This window comes from Balaenoptera acutorostrata, chromosome 11, assembly GCF_949987535.1.
Source record: "Balaenoptera acutorostrata chromosome 11, mBalAcu1.1, whole genome shotgun sequence".
NCBI lineage: Eukaryota > Metazoa > Chordata > Mammalia > Artiodactyla > Balaenopteridae > Balaenoptera > Balaenoptera acutorostrata.
In genome coordinates this window covers 89,473,600-89,494,433 of record NC_080074.1, presented here as the reverse complement: position 1 = coordinate 89,494,433, position 20,834 = coordinate 89,473,600, and the positions used below count along the sequence as shown (strand labels likewise).

General features: G+C 39.9%; 1 protein-coding gene across 1 annotated transcript in view; it reads right to left on the bottom strand.

The window, feature by feature from the left end:
• Window positions 1–20,802, bottom strand: part of RECQL (RecQ like helicase) — a 36,327-nt gene extending 15,525 nt beyond the window's left edge. Inside the window, exons 1-6 of the mRNA XM_007194822.2 lie at window positions 20,717–20,802; window positions 18,347–18,394; window positions 10,318–10,515; window positions 8,867–9,046; window positions 5,475–5,581; window positions 1,064–1,262 (exon numbers count right to left, since the gene is read on the bottom strand). Of these exons, the coding sequence (XP_007194884.2) occupies window positions 1,064–1,262; window positions 5,475–5,581; window positions 8,867–9,046; window positions 10,318–10,515; window positions 18,347–18,362 (700 nt within the window). The 5' untranslated portion in view covers window positions 18,363–18,394; window positions 20,717–20,802. The remainder of the gene's footprint in view (window positions 1–1,063; window positions 1,263–5,474; window positions 5,582–8,866; window positions 9,047–10,317; window positions 10,516–18,346; window positions 18,395–20,716) is intronic.
• Between the last annotated feature and the right edge of the window lie 32 nt (window positions 20,803–20,834).

Genomic DNA, 20,834 nt, shown 5'->3' with positions numbered 1-20,834 from the left:
AGCTAAAGTAACGGGACAGAATAGAGAGCCCAGAAATAAACTCATGCATATACAGTCAATAAAGTTACTACAAAGGAGCCAAGAACATATAATGGGGAAATGATAGTTTCTTCAATAAATGGTGGTGGGAGCACTGGACAGCCACATGCAAAAGAATAAAACTGGACCCTTATCTTACACCACATACAAAAATCAACTCAAGATGAATTAAAAACTCTAACGTAATATCTGGAACCATAAAACTCCTAGATGAAAACATATGAGATAAGCTCCTTGACATCAGTCTTGGCAATGATTTTTTGAATCTGAGGCCAAAAGCAATAGCACAAAAGCAAAAAAACTCACACACAAAAAAACAAGTGGGGTTGCCTCAAATTAAAAAGCTTCTGTATAGCAAAGGAAACCATTAACATAATGAAAGGCAACCTATGGAATGGGAGAAAATATTTGCAAATCATATACCTGGTAAGAGGTTGGTTAATATACAAAATATATAAAGAGCTCATACAGCTCAACAGCAAAAAAACCCAAACAGTTTAATTAATATTCAGATTTTTTTGCATAGAACACGTCTGAGTAATCTGATTCAGGCTATGACTGTAGGATTCTGTTGGAGAAGCAAAGAATAAGGTTACTAAAATATACCACAGAACTATAACACTGAGGAGTTAGCTGGGTGTAGATCCTGAAGTGGGTGCTAAAGACACCCAGAAGGATGACTAAAAGAGACAAATTTGAAGCAGATGCAAATTCCTCAACGGATGTGAAGGAGAATCTGGAGGTCAGTAAACCTTTATGGCTAAAGATGGCAAGGTATAATATTTGCTAATAAGCACACATTTCAAAAGATAAAGGCAATTAGACTAATAAACACTACCATGGGGGTGAGGGGTAAAGAGATCAAAGATTCTGCCTCTTGACTCCCCTTATATTAAGGCAAGAAAAAATGAGTAATAACTACCTAAGAAGATAATTTTAATGGAAGCAGGGATTTCCATCATGCAAAGCTGAGTAAGAAAAGAGTCCCTAGCATCAATGGGTTTTCTAGATACAACATACATACCAGGTCTGAAATCGTGTCCCCATTGACTACAGCAATGAACTTCGTCTACAGCAATTCGGGTAAATCTCCTTGCTTCATAGGCTTTTTCTAGTCTTGACATAAACATTTTGCTTTTTGCAATTTTCTCTGGAGTCACATAAATTAGCTTTAGCTTGGAGTTTTTATTTACCATTTCAGCATGAACCCATTTCACATGCTCCTATTGAAAGGAAACACAGACACAATGATAGTAGAGCTAAGCTAGCCGACTGCAATACTCAGTGGTAAATGAAGACATTCATTACTCAGAAGCAACAGCCTTGGGGCTGTTTTAGCAACAGATGTTTACTGCATTAAAATCAAAATGATGTCCCAGTACTAAACTTCATGGCAGCTGTGCAAACAGCATTTCAGTTATTTACTTATTACATCCAGACTGCTGATAAAAGAATAATCTCATTTGACAAAAAAGAGAACAAAAAAATGAATGTGAAGACACTCCAATAAGCATTTACTCCATAAAGGCATAATTCTAAATTTTTCACAATAAATGCCAAAATGTAAGCTCAATGCAATAGGTATGGTGATAAAGGTGGGTTTTATTAATTTTTAACATTATATTTGAAATCATTTCATGCATGTGTGAACTAGCTACTTTAATGATGTTATCAAATCTACTCATAATCTATTTAGGTTTTATGAAGTATCTTATTCATTAAATTTTTATAATATGAAATACATATATTTATATATTATATATATCAGGGGTCCCCAACCCCCAGGCCACAGAACACTACCCGTCCGTGGCCTGTTAGGAACCGGGCCGCACAGCAGGAGATGAGCGGCGAGTGAGCAAAGCTTCATCTGTATTTACAGCTGTTCTCCATTGCTCGCATCACTGCCTGAACTCCGCCTCCTGTCGGCACTATGGTGAGCTGTATAATTAGTTCATTATATATTACAATGTAATAATAATAGAAATAAAGTGCACAATAAATGTAACGCACTTGAATCATCCTGAAACCACCACCCCCCCAACCCCCGTCCGTGGAAAAACTGTCTTCCACAAAACTGGTCCCTGGTGCCAAAAAGCTCAGGGACCGCTGACATATGTAACAAGAATAAATCTTAAGAACTAACAGCTATTAGGTTCTTAGTTGTTCTTTTCTATAATATTTAGAACACTGGATGTTGTATTTTTTCCTTCTAACCTAATTAGGACCAAAAGAAGTGGTGAATGCGATAGAAAGTCAAAATACTTTCAATCATCCCAGCAAAGCAGTTTGTTAACTCGAGATATTCCTAGTTTTGTTAAGAAATGGCCAAAGTGTATTAAATATTTCAGCTGGTCCTAAATGTCCCAGAAATCTTAGAGGAGAACATAAGGCTATTTCCTCAGAAATGGGCAGGTGCCAAAAAATACTAGAACTTCTGGCAGAATAAGTGGAGAAGCAAGGGGAAAAAAGGTTGTCCTCACATCCTATGAACGATCAGTGAAAGCAACCAGAAAACTGGACTTATACCTTTCTCTTTCTCCAACTCTTCAAGCAGTAGTGACATGGCCTGAACTTGTAATCATCACACCTTTCTAACTACAGTCGACCCTGGAACAACTCAAATTTGAATTGCATGGGTCCATTTATATGCAGATTCTTTTCAGTAGTAAATACTACAGTACTGGGCTTCCCTGGTGGCACAGTGGTTGAGAATCCGCCTGCCAATGCAGGGGACACGGGTTCGAGCCCTGGTCTGGGAGGATCCCACATGCCGCGGAGCAACTAGGCCTGTGAGCCACAATTACTGAGCCTGCGCATCTGGAGCCTGTGCTCCGCAACAAGAGAGGCCACGATAGTGAGAGGCCTGCGCACCGCGATGAAGAGTGGCCCCCGCTTGCCACAACTAGAGAAAGCCCTCGCACAGAAACGAAGACCCAACACAGCCATAAATAAATAAATAAATAAATAAATATTTAAAAAAAAAAAAAATACTACAGTACTACACGATCTGCAGTTGGTTGAATCCCTGAAATGAGGAGAGCTGACTACAAGTCACCCGCAGATTTTGACTGTGTGGAGGACGGTTAGGGGCCCCCAACCCTCACGTTGTTTAAAGGTCAACTGTACTTTCCATTATTATTACTCTCTTTTTCAGTTTTAAAGAAGTGCAATATGAGAAGGCAGTGTTCTCCACAGATTCATTTTGGTGAATGAGAAAGCAGTTATAATGACACAAGAGTTTAAATAAAACAAAATTATACGGGAAAGACTAGGAGAACCAGGGCTTCTTGAAGACATAGCTGACTTTAGGTCTGGGAGCAAATATGCAAAATGAGCACACAGTATCTTATAAAAGAAAGCAAAGACTCAAAAGCTATGAGTTAGATTTAGGAGACACCTTAGATAGACTCTCACTACTCAAAGATGGGACTATTTCACCATAAAAAAAGAATAATAACTATGGATCAAAAGACAGCAAACATGTTAAAAATCCATAAGTTTACAATGATACTTGGAAAAAAAAAAAAAAAAAGAACTTATTGACCACCTTTGGAGAATGCTGGAAAACCAACTCTTTCTGAAAATTGGTAAAGAAAGGGAAAGAACTTTCAATCTGCAAAGAGTTAATAAGGAAAAAGTTCTTTTTTACAGAAAAAGTCTAGCTAATATAAGAAAAAGTGAGAATTAGAAATCACCATCTTGTAATCCCCTAATTAAATAATGCTCTAAGGTAGGCAATAATCATCGGTGGCTGCTAAAAACCATTAGATGAAAAGGTGATAGAGAACTTGATAATTATAGAGCAGGCAGACATAAGCTGAACCCACTGATCAAGCTAATGTCACAAAAATATAACTGGGTATTATATACCTCCTGAGTGATACCAGGGGAAAGTATACTCTTGCCAAAAAAAAAGAAAAGAAAAGAAAGCCCAAATACAGTCAAGCTTTTAGATCTAACTAAAAGGAACAAGTAAAACAACATCACAAGAATACAGTCAGGAAGAGACAAAATATAGGAAAGTATAGGACAAAAAAACAAACAAAAAAACCAACCTAAACAATAATTTGCATGGGAAACAAACAAGAAATAAGGGAAACCTATGGATATATCAACCAGTACAACATAATGCATGAACCTTATCTGGACCATGATTAAAAAAAATGATATTTGATGAGACAGAAATCTGAATCTTTTTATTTGATGGTTTTAAGGAACTAATACTAAATTTTTTAGATGTGATAATGGCATTGTAGTTACCTTTTTAAAATGTTAGAGATACACACTGAAGAAGAAGCTACAACTGAAATGATATGATGTCTAGGACTTGTCTCAAATAAATAAATCAAGGGTGGGCAGGAAGGGAAATTGGGGGTATACAGATGAAAAAAATTGGTCATGTGCTTATAACTGTTAAAGGTACTTAACGGATACATGGCAGTTTTTATACTATTCTCTCTACTTTTGTATATTTTTAAAATTTTCAATAATATGCTTTTTAAAAAACAAACACCTTGGAAATGCTTTATTCTACAAGTAAAGGTAAGAGAGTCCATTCCCAAACAGAAGAAATTCCACAGGGGTTGGGTATCTTGTTACTAATTCATTTTTTGTATTTAATTATATTGCATAATAAGAAATTCTTGCTCACTATTTTAGAATGGATACTATAAAACAGTCAGCAAATATTTCCTGTAAAGTGCCAGATAGAAAATATTAGGTGTTGTGGTCCATATCACAGCTACTCAACTCTGCCGTTACAGCATGAAAACAGTCACAGACTACACATAAAAGAACCAGCATGATTCTGTTCCAACAGAACATTATTTATGGCCACTGAAATTTGAATTTCATGTAACTTTCACACTTCACAAAATACTATTCTTCTTTTGATTTTTTTTTTAAAGTATTCTTTTTTTTTTTAATTAATTAATTCATTATTTATTTATTTTGGCTGTGTTGGGTCTTCGTTTCTGTGCGAGGGCTTTCTCTAGTTGTGGCAAGCGGGGGCCACTCTTCATCGCGGTGCGCAGGCCTCTCACTATCACGGCCTCTCTTGTTGCGGGGCACAGGCTCCAGACGCGCAGGCTCAGTAATTGTGGCTCACGGGCCTAGTTGCTCCGTGGCATGTGGGATCTTCCCAGACCAGGGCTCGAACCCGTGTCCCCTGCATTGACAGGCAGATTCTCAACCACTGCGCCACCAGGGAAGCCCCTTGATTTTTTTTTAACCATTTAAAAATATAAAAACTAATCTTACTTCACGGACCACACACAATAGGCAGTGGGCTAGAACTGGCCTATGAGCAGTAATTTTCGACTCCAACGTAAACAGTTATCAGTTTTTTAATTTTATAAGCAACTCAATTGTAGCTAAGGTTCCTACTTCAATGAAGAGTGTAAATTAAAAATACAATAAAAGCCACAGACACATACCTTAGAACTAGAAGCATTTAACATGGTAGCTGAAATTCCTAATTGTTTCAAAACCATTAATTGGTCTTCCATAAGGGAGATCAATGGGCAAATCACGAGTGTAAAACCTAAAAGAGAAAGAAATTTACTTTAAATTTTACATCACCACCAGAATGAGTTTACCTTCTTTACTGTAACTTGTGGCCCTGCCCATCAATTTGGACTGATTTTCAATGCAGCCTTAGCAATATACCACCTATTTCTTACCCTCATTAATAAAGGAGGTAGATACAAATAAACAATAAGCCAAATAAGCAGATATAAGATAAACAGAAGTCTCTCACCCTATCAGTCTTATAAAAATATAGATAGATGTTATCATTTTGAATTTACTCTCATTTTTAACATTCAGTATTGATAATCTTAGTAAAATGATATAAATCAAGTCAAATACTATCCAGTTAGCTTTCCAAAGAAAACATAGCAACTTGCATCATCTAGAATGATAGTTACATGAGTATCCAGTCACTTACTGCACCAGATTAATTTAGTCAGATCAGACATCAGTGAACGGTTTATTGACTGACTCAAGTTCTCGTAATATATCCCCTTTCTCTGAAAACTGAAATTGTTTGCAGCAGCTACAAAAGCTATTCTACATTGTTAAAATCCTACGATCTTATGTTTCTGTAGTTTGTTCCTTAAAAGAACCTAGGGCAGAAAGCAGACCAGTTTAAAAAACATACTCAAGATTAAGACCTTATCAAGGATTTTACCCTCTCAATTAGTCCTCTCTCCTGTATTTTCACTTTCTCCCTCATTACTGGCAACTTCTCATTACTATTTTATTTTATCTTATCATCTTATCTTATCTTATTTTTTGGCCACCCTATATGGCATGTAGGATCTTAGTTCCCCGACCAGGGATCAAACCCTTGCCCCCTGCAGTGGAAGTGCGGAGTCTTAACCACTGGACCACCAGGGAAGTCCCTCATTACGTTTAAACACGGTCAAGTCTCTCTCAAATTTGAAGAAACCCTGAACACCTAATTCAGGGCCCCCTGTCTTTTTCCCTACATAGCAATTCTTTCCCAGGAGTGTCCCTTTCACTGGTCCCACTTCCTCACTCCTACTCACTCCCAAACAATTGCTCTTTGGTTGCCACCCAACCATTTTACTGAAGCTGCTCTAGCCAAGGTCATATTTGAGTCCCTTGTCACTAAGTCCACTGAAACTTCCATGTCCTTATTTTATTTGACCTTTTCCCAACAGTCATCACTATTAACTACTCCCTGCTTGAAATACTCCCTTCTCCAGGCTTCTGATAATACCATACTCTCCTGACTACCCTCCTACACTTTGCTACTCTGTCTTAGCCTTCTCTGTAAGGCCCTCTTTCTCTGTTTATCCCTACACTCTTGGTGTTCTGGTTTCTGTTCTGGGCGCTCTTCTCTTCTCACATTGCTCTGGATGATATAATTCGCTTCAATAGCCATCTGCATACTAACAGCCTCCAACCCAGCAACCACAGATCTCTCGGACCCAAGCTTTCCACTCAAGCATCCTCCTACTCAGAGGACAATTCTACCTGGATATCTTGCAGGCATCATAAATTCAACAGGCCCCAAATTAAATTCATCACCTTCCCTCTCCATTCCCAAATAAGTTCTTTCTCCAATGTACCCTGTTTCAGTGAACAACTTCACCATCTGTCCCAGCCTCAAATCTGGGCAGCTAGACTATCTCTTCTCCTAGTCCTGTATCCAATGAAAACCAAGTCCTACTGAACCTACCTCCTAAATATTTCTGGAATTCCTCCATCTGCTGGAATTATCCTTCTAAACCACAAATCTGACAAGTCTCTTACCTGTTTAAGACCCTTCAATAGCTTTCCACTCATCTAAGGAAAAGTTTTTAAAATATCTTTAAAGACTCTTTCCACATGTCTTGCCCCTCACTGCCTGCCACACTAAAATGCTTCCAGGTTACTGAATACCCCACACCATGCATGTTCTCTCACTTTTAGGCGCGCACACACACACACACACACACACACACACACACACAGTATGGAATATTACTCGGCCATAAAAAAGAATGAAATAATGCCATTTGCAGCAACATGGATGGACCTAGAGATTATCATACTAAGTGAAGTAAGCCAGACAGAGAAAGACGAATATCATATACCACTTATATGTGGAATCTTAAAAAAATATATATATATATACAAATGAACTTATTTACAAAACAGAAACAGACCCACAGACACAGAAAACAAACTTACAGTTACCAAAGGGGAAAGGGTAAGGGAGGGATAAATTAGGAGTTTGGGATTAACATATACACACTAGTACATATAAAATAGATAACCAACAAGGACCTGCTGTAGAGCACAGGAAACTCTACTCAATATTTTGTAATAACCTATAAGGGAAAAGAATCTGAAAAAATATATATACATATATACATATAACTGAATCACTTTGCTGTACACCTGAAACACTGTAAATCAACTATACTTCAATGAAAAAAAAATTAAAAAAAAAAATGCCACTTCCTCAGGCCTTCCCTAACAGCCCCTAGACCAGATCTTTGCACTGACTTAATTCCCTATTAAAACCTTTATCACAAAACCTTTAATGCAATTGCTTGCAATTAAGCTGTACTCTCTAGACCAGGGGTCAACAAACTAAGGGCCGGTTGCTTGTTTTTGTAAATAAGGTTTTCCTGGAACACAGCCACAGCCATCCCTTTACCTATCGTCTGTGGCTGCTTTCCTGCTACACTGGCAGCTGAGCAGTCGGCAGAGACCTCACGGACCGCAGAGCCTGTCCCATTTACTGACTGGCTCTTCGAGGAGAAGTCTGCTGACCCTGCTCTATACCCCTGGTAGTCCCCAAACAGCAGCATGAGTGTCATCGGAGGGCCTGTCAGAAATGCAAGCTCTTGGGTCTCACTCTAAATTAGAATCTGCATGTTGATCAGATTACCAGCTGATTCTTATGCACATTACAGTTTGAGAAAGCACTGCTGGCCACTGAGCTCTGTGAAAACGAGGACCACGTACATTTGCTGACTCCAGTATCTCCAGGGCCTAACACCACAGCAGACACTCCACAAAGACCTGGGGCTCGACTCCAGGCCTACTGACTCCTTTTCTAGTGCTTTTTCTCCTACAACATGTTTTTTAATGATGTTTCAGGAACCAGATAAAAGAATGAATTACTCTCAGAGTCTTTAACATTCCCTCTCTAGGTGAATCCTTTAAATGTGTATTAGTGGAGAGATAAATCAAACAAAAACGCACTTGATTTTGGCAAATATAGGGCTAGACATTTTTTTAAAGACTTAAAGATATATTCAGAGAAACGATGTTTCTTCACGTTAAATTAATGTTGATTAATACCCACCATCTGAACATAACGCTGGTAACTGGTAGCATAAGCTCTTTCCCCCACCTGTAGGCATAACGAGAAATACCTCCTTTCCAGACATTGTTACATTAATCGTTTCCAGCTGAAGTGACCTGAAATTCTGCAGTTTAAAGACATTTTGCAGAACATCCTTAACTTTACCAGACCATGGGAAATCTAGAAAGAGAAAAACAAACCAGATAGATTAGAACTATTCAGCATTATGAATGAGACACAAATGTGAATGGCCGTTTTTATAATAGAGAAGAATCAGATCAATATATAAGACTTTTAATACAATGGACAATTTAACTTTTTTTTTTTTTTTTTTTTTTTAAATTTGTAGAGCTTTCTTTTTTTTTTTTTTTTTTTTATTAATTAATTTATTTATTTTTGTCTGTATTGGGTCTTCGGTTCGTGCGAGGGCTTTCTCCAGTTGCGGCAAGCGGGGGCCACTCTTCATCGCGGTGCGGGGACCGCTCTTCATCGCGGTGCGCGGGCCTTTCTCCATCGCGGCCCCTCCCGTTGCGGGGCACAGGCTCCAGACGCGCAGGCTCAGCAATTGTGGCTCACGGGCCCAGCTGCTCCGTGGCATGTGGGATCTTCCCAGACCAGGGCTCGAACCCGTGTCCCCTGCATTAGCAGGCAGATTCTCAACCACTGCGCCACCAGGGAAGCCCCAATTTAACTTTTATAAAAATAATTTTGAGATCTGTTTAATTCACGATGCTAAGCAAAATCAAATTTAATGATATATCATGAGAAAAAGTACATCAGAAAAAAATGACAACCTTTGCCGGTGATAAATAACTTACAGAGGAGAAAGGTGCTTGGTCAGGTATTTGAAAAACAGTCTGCATGTCCATCAGGAAATTCACAGCATCATAGAAAACTCAACTATCATGAACAAAGTTAATAATTACCTGAAATTTTTGGTGTAAATATCTTGTTTAAAAATGAACACTGGAAAAAAAGGCCCACAAAAGCAATTCAATTCTTTTGAAAGTTATAGTATTCCACAATTAATGATAAACAAGATGCTTGGCAAGATCCTGAATCAAGAAAGGTTTGTTCACTAGGGCAGGAGAATGAACTACCCTTTAACGAGGAATTTGAATTTTTTTCTCAATTGTTTAATTTTTTCTAGTTAAAACCTAAAAAATTGAGTTAAATAAATATCTTATTTTTCCAAGCACCGATTAATGTTGCTGAAACCATATTTGGACAAAATAATACGTTCAGAATAATAAAGGCTTCATTTAAAAAGAACATGGGTAAAGAATGGTCTGCCTCCAAGTTCCCCTGCCACTTAAGGAATGGCCAGTTTCAACTCTTAAGCTACTAGAAAGCACTGACCCAGGCACAATGGTTTAATTCCAGTTCATAGAACTGAGAAGAAACAAAACTGGCAAAGATAAAAAGAAACACAACAAAAAAAAAGAGCAAACCTTCTTTATTCCAAGAGGCAGGTGAAGAATCACATTCGCTGCTCTCCCCAGCATCAGAATTCTCTAAACACTGCTTTATTCTCTTTGTTAGGACATTTTTTTTCTGAATAAGCTCCTGTTGCCTTTCCAGAAGTTCTTGAATTTGAATGTCCACTGCATGTAGTTCACTGGTTATAGAATCCAGTTCCTCACTTAGAGCTACGAGGGAGGAAAAAAGACATAATGACCAGACAGAGTTAATCACAACTTTAGGTTTCCTTATTATTGATTTTTGGGTATTCCTCACCATCAAAATTATAAACTTATCGTAGTATAGCAGAGTGGTTAAGAGCATGTGTTTGGAACCACACAGACCCGAGTTAAATCTTAGGTCTTCCTCTTACTGGCTGAGTGACCTCAGACGAAGTACCTTATACTTAACTGAGCCTCAATTTCCCTATCTGTAAAATGGGGATAATATTAATACCTAGCTTTCATAGAACTGCTATAACAAATTAAATGAGATAGCATATTGAAAGTTCTTAACACAGTACCTGGCACACAGTTAAGCATTTAATCAATAATAATGTTTTTTTTATTATGTTGTAGGGCAGTGGTCCAACCATCTCCTAAATCATTTCAGTAAAGTGACCAGACTTTGAAGCAAGAGGAAATTATTTAAAAGTCGTACCCTAACTACTTAGCTATCATTTTACAAAAACATTCATATTTGGGTTCATACTGTGACATGGTAAGGAGTCGGCGATTATAAACACAATGATGTAACAGTAAAGAGAGAAATCAAGCGTGCTACTGGAATTGGCGTTACAAGGCCAGCATGCTAACTTATAAAGAAGCCTTAACGTATGACTCTAATCAGTCCAAATGTTAAAGTCAAAGTGAGATTTCTTTTGACATCACATCAGTGGAAGCTAGAAAAATTTTATAGATTGGTGTTTTCTAAAACATCTGCCTGCATTAATCAGTGTCCAGTTTTTGTTTTGTTTTTGTTTGTTTTTTTTCTTGGCCATGCTGCATGGCTCGTGGGATCTCAGTTCCCCGACTAGGGACTGAACCCTGGCCCTCGGCAGTGAAAGCGCAGAGTCCTAACCACCGGACCGCCAGGGAATTCCCAATCAGTGTCCAGTCTTAATGCCTTTCATGAGATGAAATCTTACAGTTGTGATTTAAAATAGGATGCTCCAGTGGCTTTGTATTGTACCAACCGCCTGCGTGATTCTTGGTTAGGGCTGGCCACCAGGGAAGTCTGTGGAAATGAAACAGCAGCCAGGTTTACAGTCAGGAGGCTGGCATAAGGTCAGGTGTTGCTGCAGCTCACTCCCATTGTCGCTGATCTGCTGGCTCACCTTGTTGACAGGGGGCAGAAACAGGGGCAGGTTTACTCACAGCTTCTTCAGCTTCTTTGAATCCTTGGCCGGGTTCACATGCAACTTTCTGCGGCAAGTGCACCAGCTCTTCCGCAGGGCACCAGCAGCCTGGAGGTCAGAGCCTTGGGGACAGTGACACACCACATGAGTCCCAGTGACACACAGGTTCCACTTGGTCCTAGTGAGTTTCAGCTCTTCCTTATCCTCCCACATGCCACATCCATCTTGCTGTCCCTACTGCTGGCTCTTGTGACTTCCAGACTAGCAATGGACTTCTTCACCAGGTCCCATGATCATGTAGAGACTAATCCCTGGCATAAATCCCTTATATCACTCATAATGATTCAGCTTCCATGATGGAACCCTAACCAATGCCAAATGTTGTCCCAGAGGAACAGAACATTAAAGATGGGTTCTCTGAATCGTTTCTGGGTCACCTGGAATTGAGTCTCTGATCTGATTAGATTTAAGGGCATTAATGACGCCTCTTTGCAGTGGTAGAAGCGATAATGGTATTCCACAGCATGCAGTAGACGGAGTTAAATTATCATCTATAGACATCAGTAATTAAGTATCTAGAGAAGGCAATGCTCTGGGTGACCAAGTGTTTGCTGTCACAGAAGATTTTTGTAAGAATAATGGGGTTGGTTGGTTGCTTCCGAGTATGCTGGAGCTACAGGGCTGAGATTACTGAATACCAACAAGTTTAAATTCTGCAGGTGGCTGAATTATGATACAAACTGAATTCCCAACCTCACAGGGACTCTTCTGTTAAAGTTAGGACATTGATTTGGAAGGAGTGAGACCCTGAAATCGGGATGGGAACATATGGGCAGATTCCAACGAAGCAGGGGACCTTGAGCCACTAATTCTGCCAAGTCTTTTTTACCCCCCCTCCCTTTTCTGAAACAGCCTCCTCCTGCCCGTTACGGTCTTTCCTGGGGTAGGTGCTCTGCAAGAGCATGCTAATCACCCGCAGGATCTGCCCCCGCCACCTCCCAGCGCTACAAGACCCACGAGGCCCCAGAGGATGAGGTATACAAATGTGAACCATGAGAAAACATGAAACACACCAAAAGAGTTGCATTTGCCAATATCTATCACCAGAAACTATAGCGTATACGTGGGAATAGGTCCTAAGGCTACTAAATCAAGGTGGACAGCATACAATATTGAACGAAGCCAAATTTACTGGTGTGGACTCAATAAGAAATTCTGGATTTAGGGACTTGCCTGGTGGCGCAGTGGTAAAGAATCCGCCTGCCAATGCAGGGGACATGGGTTCGAGCCCCGGTCTGGGACGATCCCACAGGCCACAGAGCAACTAAGCCCGTGCGACACAACCACTGAGCCTGCGCTCTAGAGCCCGTGAGCCACAACTACTGAGCCCGCGTGCCACAATTACTGAAGCCCACACGCCTAGAGCTAGAAGCCACCGCAACGAGAAGCCCGCGCACCGCAATGAAGAGTAGACCCCGCTCGCCGCAACTACAGAAAGCCTGGGCAGCAACGAAGACCCAACGCAGCCAAAAATAAATAAATAAATTTATTTAAAAAAAAAAAAAAAAAAGACAGGACATAGTCCAACAACAAAATTTAAAAAAAAAAAAAAAAAAGAAAGAAAGAAATTCTAGATTTAGTGTGCTAAATATAGTGGCCAGGAGTGGTTCTAATAATTTACTTAGCTGGTCCCAAAGATGAATATCAGAAAGTTGGGGTGGAATGACACAGGTGGAGGTGCCAATGAAGTGGAAAGGCTAGGACCTCCTGGGTATGCTCTAAAGGAGGGAAACCTGAGGCTTAGGGAGATGGGAGTGCTAGAGTGGATTATCAGGTGGGTTGATCGTCCACTCTCCTGTGGTCCGGTCCCCCAGCAGGACCCAGAGGATCCTCCCTTCACCAAGCCTGAAAGAAATGCATTCATGAGGGGAGCCCCAGCATCCGGGAAGAGGGCTGGAGTGGCTGTTCTCTGTAAGCCAGGAATGACCATGGGAAGTACTGCCTTTGAACTAGACTACCTGAATCAACGAGAATGATGGATTCTAAGACATGGGGGCTAAAGGCTGGCAATTCAGTTCACGACCAGAGGAAAGGTGGATGTGGCTGCCATACCGGGCAGTAGAGTAGAACAGTCTGACCCACACAGATCTCTGGCAGTAGCTAGCTGATCGTGACGTCTGAAATGGAAATAGAGGACTTGATCTGTCCAGGCAGAATACAAAGGCCTGACTCTGGTAAACACACGCCTGATCTGAATCACCGCAACGGAGCCCTAGTCCTTCAACCAGTTCCCGGAAATGGCCAGTTTATAGACCTAGAGTCCCTTGTATAAAGTGGAAGTGGGGCCCTTTGAAAAAGGACTCTCCTACACAGCTAAAAATGTATGTGGTAAATCTTTCCACTATCCTTCTCCAGAGAAACTTATCAAGGTAATTGTGTATTGGGAAAAGGAAAATAACTTCTCAGAAACTACCAGACATCAACTCTAAACTGATAATTCCTGGAGAACTAAAATGCCATGGTGATCCACCAGTCAGAGTAGGGACTAGACTTAAGCAAAGCCGATGATCAATGCAGTTCTGCTTGGGTGCATCATACAGTGGGCTAGGAGGTCCTCCAACCTACTCTGTGGTTACTTCCCCAGTTCCAGCAGGCATAATTAGAACAGATATATTCAGCAACTGGCTGAGTTCACACATTGGTCTCCTGACCCAAGAGTAAGGACGATTATGGTAGGAAAGACCAAGTGGAAGGCAGATAAGTGTGCTTACCTATCACAACAGCAAACAGTGCTCTTCCCACTGCCAGGATCCACTAGTGAAGTGTTTGCTTCCCACCCCTGAAACTTTGGACTCTGCTGGTCTAGAGGTCTTAGTTAGCAAGGAAGAACTCTTCTACCAGGAGATAAAGCAACGGTTCCATTTAACTGGAAGTTGACTACCACTTGGCCAGTTTGCGTTCCTCATGACAGGAAATCAACAGGCCAAGAAGGGGGTTACTGGACTGGCTGGGGTGAGTGATCCTGACTATTAAAGGGAATTGGATTGCTGTGACACTGCAGAGGTGAGGAGAAGTGTGTCTGGAACGGAGGGGATCCTCTAGGCTGTCTTTTGGTATTCCCATGTCCTCTGATTAGAGTTAATGGAAAACTACCAAAACTCATTACAAGCAAACTGCTAAGGCAAATCCCACCAGGCAAGGCCCCATGACCAGGTGAGGTGCTTGCTGAGAACAAAAGGATATGGAATGAGAAGTTGAAAAGGCAGTTATAAAATAATAGCTATGACCACATGATCAGGTGAGAACCAAGAACTGTAATAGCTATCAGCATTTCTCCCTTATTTTGATATTCCTATATAAGCCAAATTTGGGTTTTTCTTGTTGGTGGTTGGTTGGTTGGTTGGTTGGTTGATGGATGGATGGATGGGTTGATTGATGTTCCTGCTCCCATTCCCCTAAACTCTAAAATAAAAAGTGTTAATAGTCGCTAACCTTGTATCTCAGGATTTAAGTTAGAAGATTATCAAGAAGGATGTGATTCAGCAAGAAGAGGAATGAGCATCACCCAAAGATGAATAAAAAGAACTCCTGTCCTCTTCGGAGGAGAGGATCAGTGTATATTTGGTTGGACCAGGGACAGCTGTATCATGTTGGGGAGCCAGCAATGTAGAAGGTGGAAGTGAAGCCGTCGCCATATTTTCCATATTTAAGAAGGTCAGTGCAAGGTCAGGACTGGTGACCTCACTGGCATGGGGCAGCAGCTGGGTCCATGATTCAGCTGCTGCTAGATATCCGTAGGGAAACAGCAGGGCCTGCAGCTCCTCTAGATCCTGTTGGTTCTCCTCCCCTGGCTTCTCTGAACACCCAGCCAGGTCATATGCAACTCCACGGGGAAGGACGCGAGCATTCTGACAGGTCCTGCATCACCTACACTGGAGGCTTTGAGGCAATAAGAGACTGATCTAGGTTCCGGTAAGATTCATCTTCGTGGGGAGCAGTTTGTTTGGGCATTCCCCACTGCATATGCATCTTCTCTTCCTAACTGCCGGCTCCGCCAGCTTTGGGCCCAGCTCCAGACACACAGGCAACAGACAGAAAGAAAGAGCTTAACCACTTCCCATATTCACACCAAGTAGAATCCCTACAGTCAGTCCCTTATATCGCTCATAGTGGCTCTGCTTCCTGATCAAATCCTACGTAACGGAGATGTTAATGTCAAATTATGCTACAAAGTCAGTATCATCGTACCTTAGATAAAGTCCTGATTGACTAAGAGTATAAGAAAATAGAGCTAGTTGTAATAAATCAGGGTCTTTTAATGTTTTTGTTCAAAATTATATCACCTCTATTGCCAGCACGGACAACACATGACTTGTATTATTGGAGATGAGATTGAAAAGTGAAAGATTTCAATAATCCGTAACAAAGAGGGCTTATTACTATAATATATCTCAAGAGCACATAGTATTGAGCAGGGATCACACTCCAGAGTTCCTAAGCTTACAGCTGATGCAAGGGAGGTACCAGGCTTCAGAAACAGCACATTTTCTAGCAATATCCCATACTGAAATGAACAACGAAAGGAAAGTGATTTGCCACAAGGGAAGCCATCAAATCCAAATCAACAAACTTGTCTGAAGGCAACTTCAGAGGCACTTCAAATATAGTTCGACAAGTGGGTAGAACAATAGAAGAGGTGGGTTATTTGAAAGGGGCACAATATGTAAAGGCAATGATTCAAAATAAGCATTTCCTCTTAAATAAAATTTATCTATATCATTACTCAGTTATTTTAAAATCATAGCCTACTGAGAAAGCTTAAAGTCTTGTTAAGTAGAATAACTCATTTATGCATTCCAAAAATACCTATACCGAACTGAGGCAAGGTTCTGTAACATCTCTGAAACCCTCACCTTTGTCTCTTAGTAAAGAACATTTGGATTAGCATTTAATATAACTTAAATTGTTACCATTTATTATTAACCCTTAAGCTGTGAGAATGAGTCATAAGACAAAGCCAAAATCTATGTCACCATTTTTTACATATTTATATTTAAATAAATTGTAAAGTTTTTAGGGGTGGATGGGAGGATGCCATACTTAGGAAAACCATTTCTTTAAAGTTTGAAAAGAACCTAATCCTGTTACCCCACTGTTAGTGCTAGTATGTAGCAAAGGTCATATTCACTATATCCTACAAAGGACAGGAAAATAACCATAGAATAAGTTCCTCACTCCTGCCATCCACTTCTTTACTGAATAGTCAGCAAGACCTCACTAATAAGCACAATAGAATCTAGCCAAGTTTATAAAAACAAGCAATAGATGGAAATATACCAAAATACCAAGAGTAGCTGCCTGGAAAAGGTCAAATGAAAGTTTTTCTTTTATACTTTAAAAACGTTTCGAATAGCTCCACTTATAGGAACTTATCTTAAGGAAATAATCGGAGACGCACACAAAGCTTTTGATTCAAAGATGTTCAATGCAACCTTTTTTACATTTTAAAAATGGAGACAGACTAAAAGTTCAACACCAACTTACTAAAAGTGTTAATTATTTAATGTCACTTCAAAACAATAAAATACAGAACAGTATTAAAAATAGAATATTTACAACTTAACAATATGTCTATATTCTATATCTACATATTTTTAAAAATCACATTACCAAACATTATGTACAAAATGTTAAAAATTTTGTTGAAAAACAATACATCTAAATGTTACAGTATTAACCTGACTAGTGAGATTATAAATGATTTATATTGTCTACTTGATAATTTCTTAAGTTCCCAGAATGCTATCAAAAAACATATCATTCCTTGGAACTCTTATGTATTGCTTTTTGGGAACGTAAAATGGTATAGCCACGATGGAAAACAGTACGGTCGTTCCTCAAAAAATTAAACACAGAAATACCATGTTAACCAGCAATTCCACTTGTAGGTATACACCCCCAAAAACTGGCAGCAGGGGCTCAAATGGATATTTGTACACAATGTTTGTAGCAGCATTATTCACAAAAGCCAAAAAGTGAAATAACCCAATGTCCACTGACAGACAAATGGATAAAGAGAAGGTGTATATACATACAATGGACTATTAGTCAGCCTTAAAAAGATACATGTTACAAAACAGATGAACCTCAAAGACATGCTTAAGTGAAATAAGCCAGACACAAAAGGACAAATATTGTATGATTCCACTTAAATGAGGTACCTAGAATGGTCAAATTCACAGAGACAGAAAGCAGAATAGTGTTACCTGCAGGGAAGGGAGGAATGGGTTTAATTGGTACTGAGTTTCAGTTTGGAGTGATGAAAAAGTTCTGGAGATGGATAATGGTGATGACTGCACAACAGTGCAAATGCATGTAATGCCATGCACGTAATGCCACTGAACTGTGTGCTTACAAGCAGCTAAAATGGTAAATTTCATTAAGTACATTTTCCCACAATGTAAAAAAAATCTGAAAAGACATCACTTCTATAATCAGAATTTTTAAAACAAGTATTTTTAAAATTTATTTTTATTAATTTCTATTAAGACTTTTTTAGAGCAGTTTAAGGTTCACAGCAAAATTGAGGGGAAGGTACAGAGAAAAACATGCAATTAGAAAGAGAACAGAATGAACTACAAAATGTAATCATCTCCACTAACCTGAAACGGATGCCATTCTAAAGTTGAATTGGAGAGCCAAATTTCTTTCTAAAAGTGAAAGAAAAATCAGAGCAACAACTTTTTAAAAACAGTACTGTTGATAATGCTCAATGATAATCTGTCATTACGAAGCACAAAAAAATGTTAGAAAGTAAACTATATACTGCAGTGACCTTCCAATAAGGACTACATGCTTCTTCCCACTCTACTTTTTTATGGAAAATTCTCTAGATTTTAGAGAAGTGTCCAAAGTCACATAAACATATAATAACAAGTATGACGTCAAGAACACTGAACAAATATCCACCAGACACAAAGCGATGTCACAAAAAAAGAGCAAAGCTTTGAGGTTAAACAGCTTTACCACTAAATTACTGTGTGATCTTAGCAAAGCTAAACAACTTGTTCGTCTCAGCCCCTTTCCCTGTCTCTAAAATTGGGATGGTGGAAGCTATTTTACAAATAACAAGTTGGATAGATTCAAATACCCCAGATGAAGTAAAACCCATCAACATAATATTCAAATTAATCATTTAACATTTTACTGAATATTTGCTTTAAAGGGTTACAATTTAGACTCAATCTTAAAAGAGGAATTGGTATTCTACAGAGGGGTGAGATTTCAGAGGGAGAGAACATGAAAAGGTCAGAAGTGGGGAAAGAGCCTGGTTTGTATTAAGGAACTCAAAATATTTCTGAAAGACTAAAACTTAAGAGTACACATGAGCAAGTGGAAGGAGGTGAGGTTGGAGGGTAGGAACTTTGTTTAGATTGTCCATAATCTCCAGGAACACCTCCCCCAACTCTGATATGGAAAACCAATCTTTTCCAAAACTAACTTAGAATGTTCGCCAAAGCTTCAGCATCACCCTACTCTTACTCAAACTGCTGACCTTATGCCCTTCCTCATGTAGAATTCTGTAGTCACCACTAGGCTGGAAAAATAAGTAGGGTCTTCTTTACCTTGCTAAGAAGTTTGGAAGGGCCACACCACTAAAAGATACTGAAGGAGGGGAGTAAACCAAGAACTTCTAATTCTTTATCGATATGAATATGTCTTCACCATTTTGTGGAAATATAATTCTCCTTCTCTAGACTGTAAGGTTCTCCAGGGGGGCAGGGATTGAGTCCCTTCACATCTGTATCCACACAGCCTAGCACAGTGCCTTGCATATAGTGCAGGCTCAGGTTTGCTGAGATTGAAAGCAGAGGCTTTTTCTATACTATGAAAGGATGTAATCTACAACCATTTTGCCCCACTATTTTAAACGACTCCTTTGATTATACTGTTAAAAAACTGCTCATAAACTCCTTCCCCAAAGGATGTGATTTAATAGCAAAAGCTATCTGAACATAAAATAGGTTCAAAAATTAATGAGCTATCTATAGCATGTGTGTCAGAAGTATACCTAGGCACTGTTAAAATCCAAAACAAACGGACACCAGTCTTGAAAATTTCCTGGGCAGACAAAACCAGCACAGACATACAAACAAAGCTGAATTTAGCTTACTTTGAAATACTAACTTGACCTGGGGCATTTTTTGTTTCTGCCTCTGGAAATCAGAAGCAAAACTCCGTTTCCCAAGGTTGCTATGAGGTAACCACTAATCAATTCCCTATCCTTTAAGAAAATGTTACTCTTATAACCAATCAGTGTGAAGAATAAACAGTCCTTACTAAACAAGCTTCTTTATAACAATATAGCCCTGAGCCTAATTCCATGTTTCGATTTGAGTGCTCCCAGTTGGCAAACTGTCTTTTTGGTGTGTACACAATGAACTTTTACTAATTACTACTTCCATGATTCAGTGGTTTTACTTGCTATACCTGAACTTTTGCAAGCATCCTCAGGAAATATTTTACAGGGTCTCAGGCAATCATGCATTCTTGACACCAAGTACCAGAGGCTAAATCACACACACACATCCCCCAACTCCTCGCCCCCTGCGTTTAGACGCAACAGCAATTGAATAATACCCTCCCTTACGCTTAGGCGTTCCCAGTGGCGTTTCCCAATAAACAGTGGTTGCAAATAAACAGGCTGTGGTACCCAAGCCTCCTGCATGGAAAAGGCTGGTGATAAAAAAAGACCGGTCGGCAGTGGAACGTGCCCCTAAAGGACCGAGTTCCATTAGAGCTGAGCGATGATAGAGAGTTCCATTAGAAGGGCGAGGGCCCCTGTTTCTCCCCCGCCAACGTATTGGTGGAAGGAAGCGAGCCGGCCTCCCCATCAGCCAAGAAAAGGAATATTAGCTCTTTCAAAGCGGTAACGGGAGTTACCCCAGAACGTCTCCCCAGGGGGTTAAGGAACATCCTCCCCTCCTCGGTCTCCGACCCCAAAACGCCCCGGCCTCAGGTCCGGTACGCACCGCTTTCAGACGCGCTCCAACGAAAACTTCCCGCCACCAGGCTTTCCTTTCTTTCCAGCCAGGAGCATCCACCCTTCCGGGTCGGTCCTTTCAACCAATTGCAAGTAATATCCTTCTC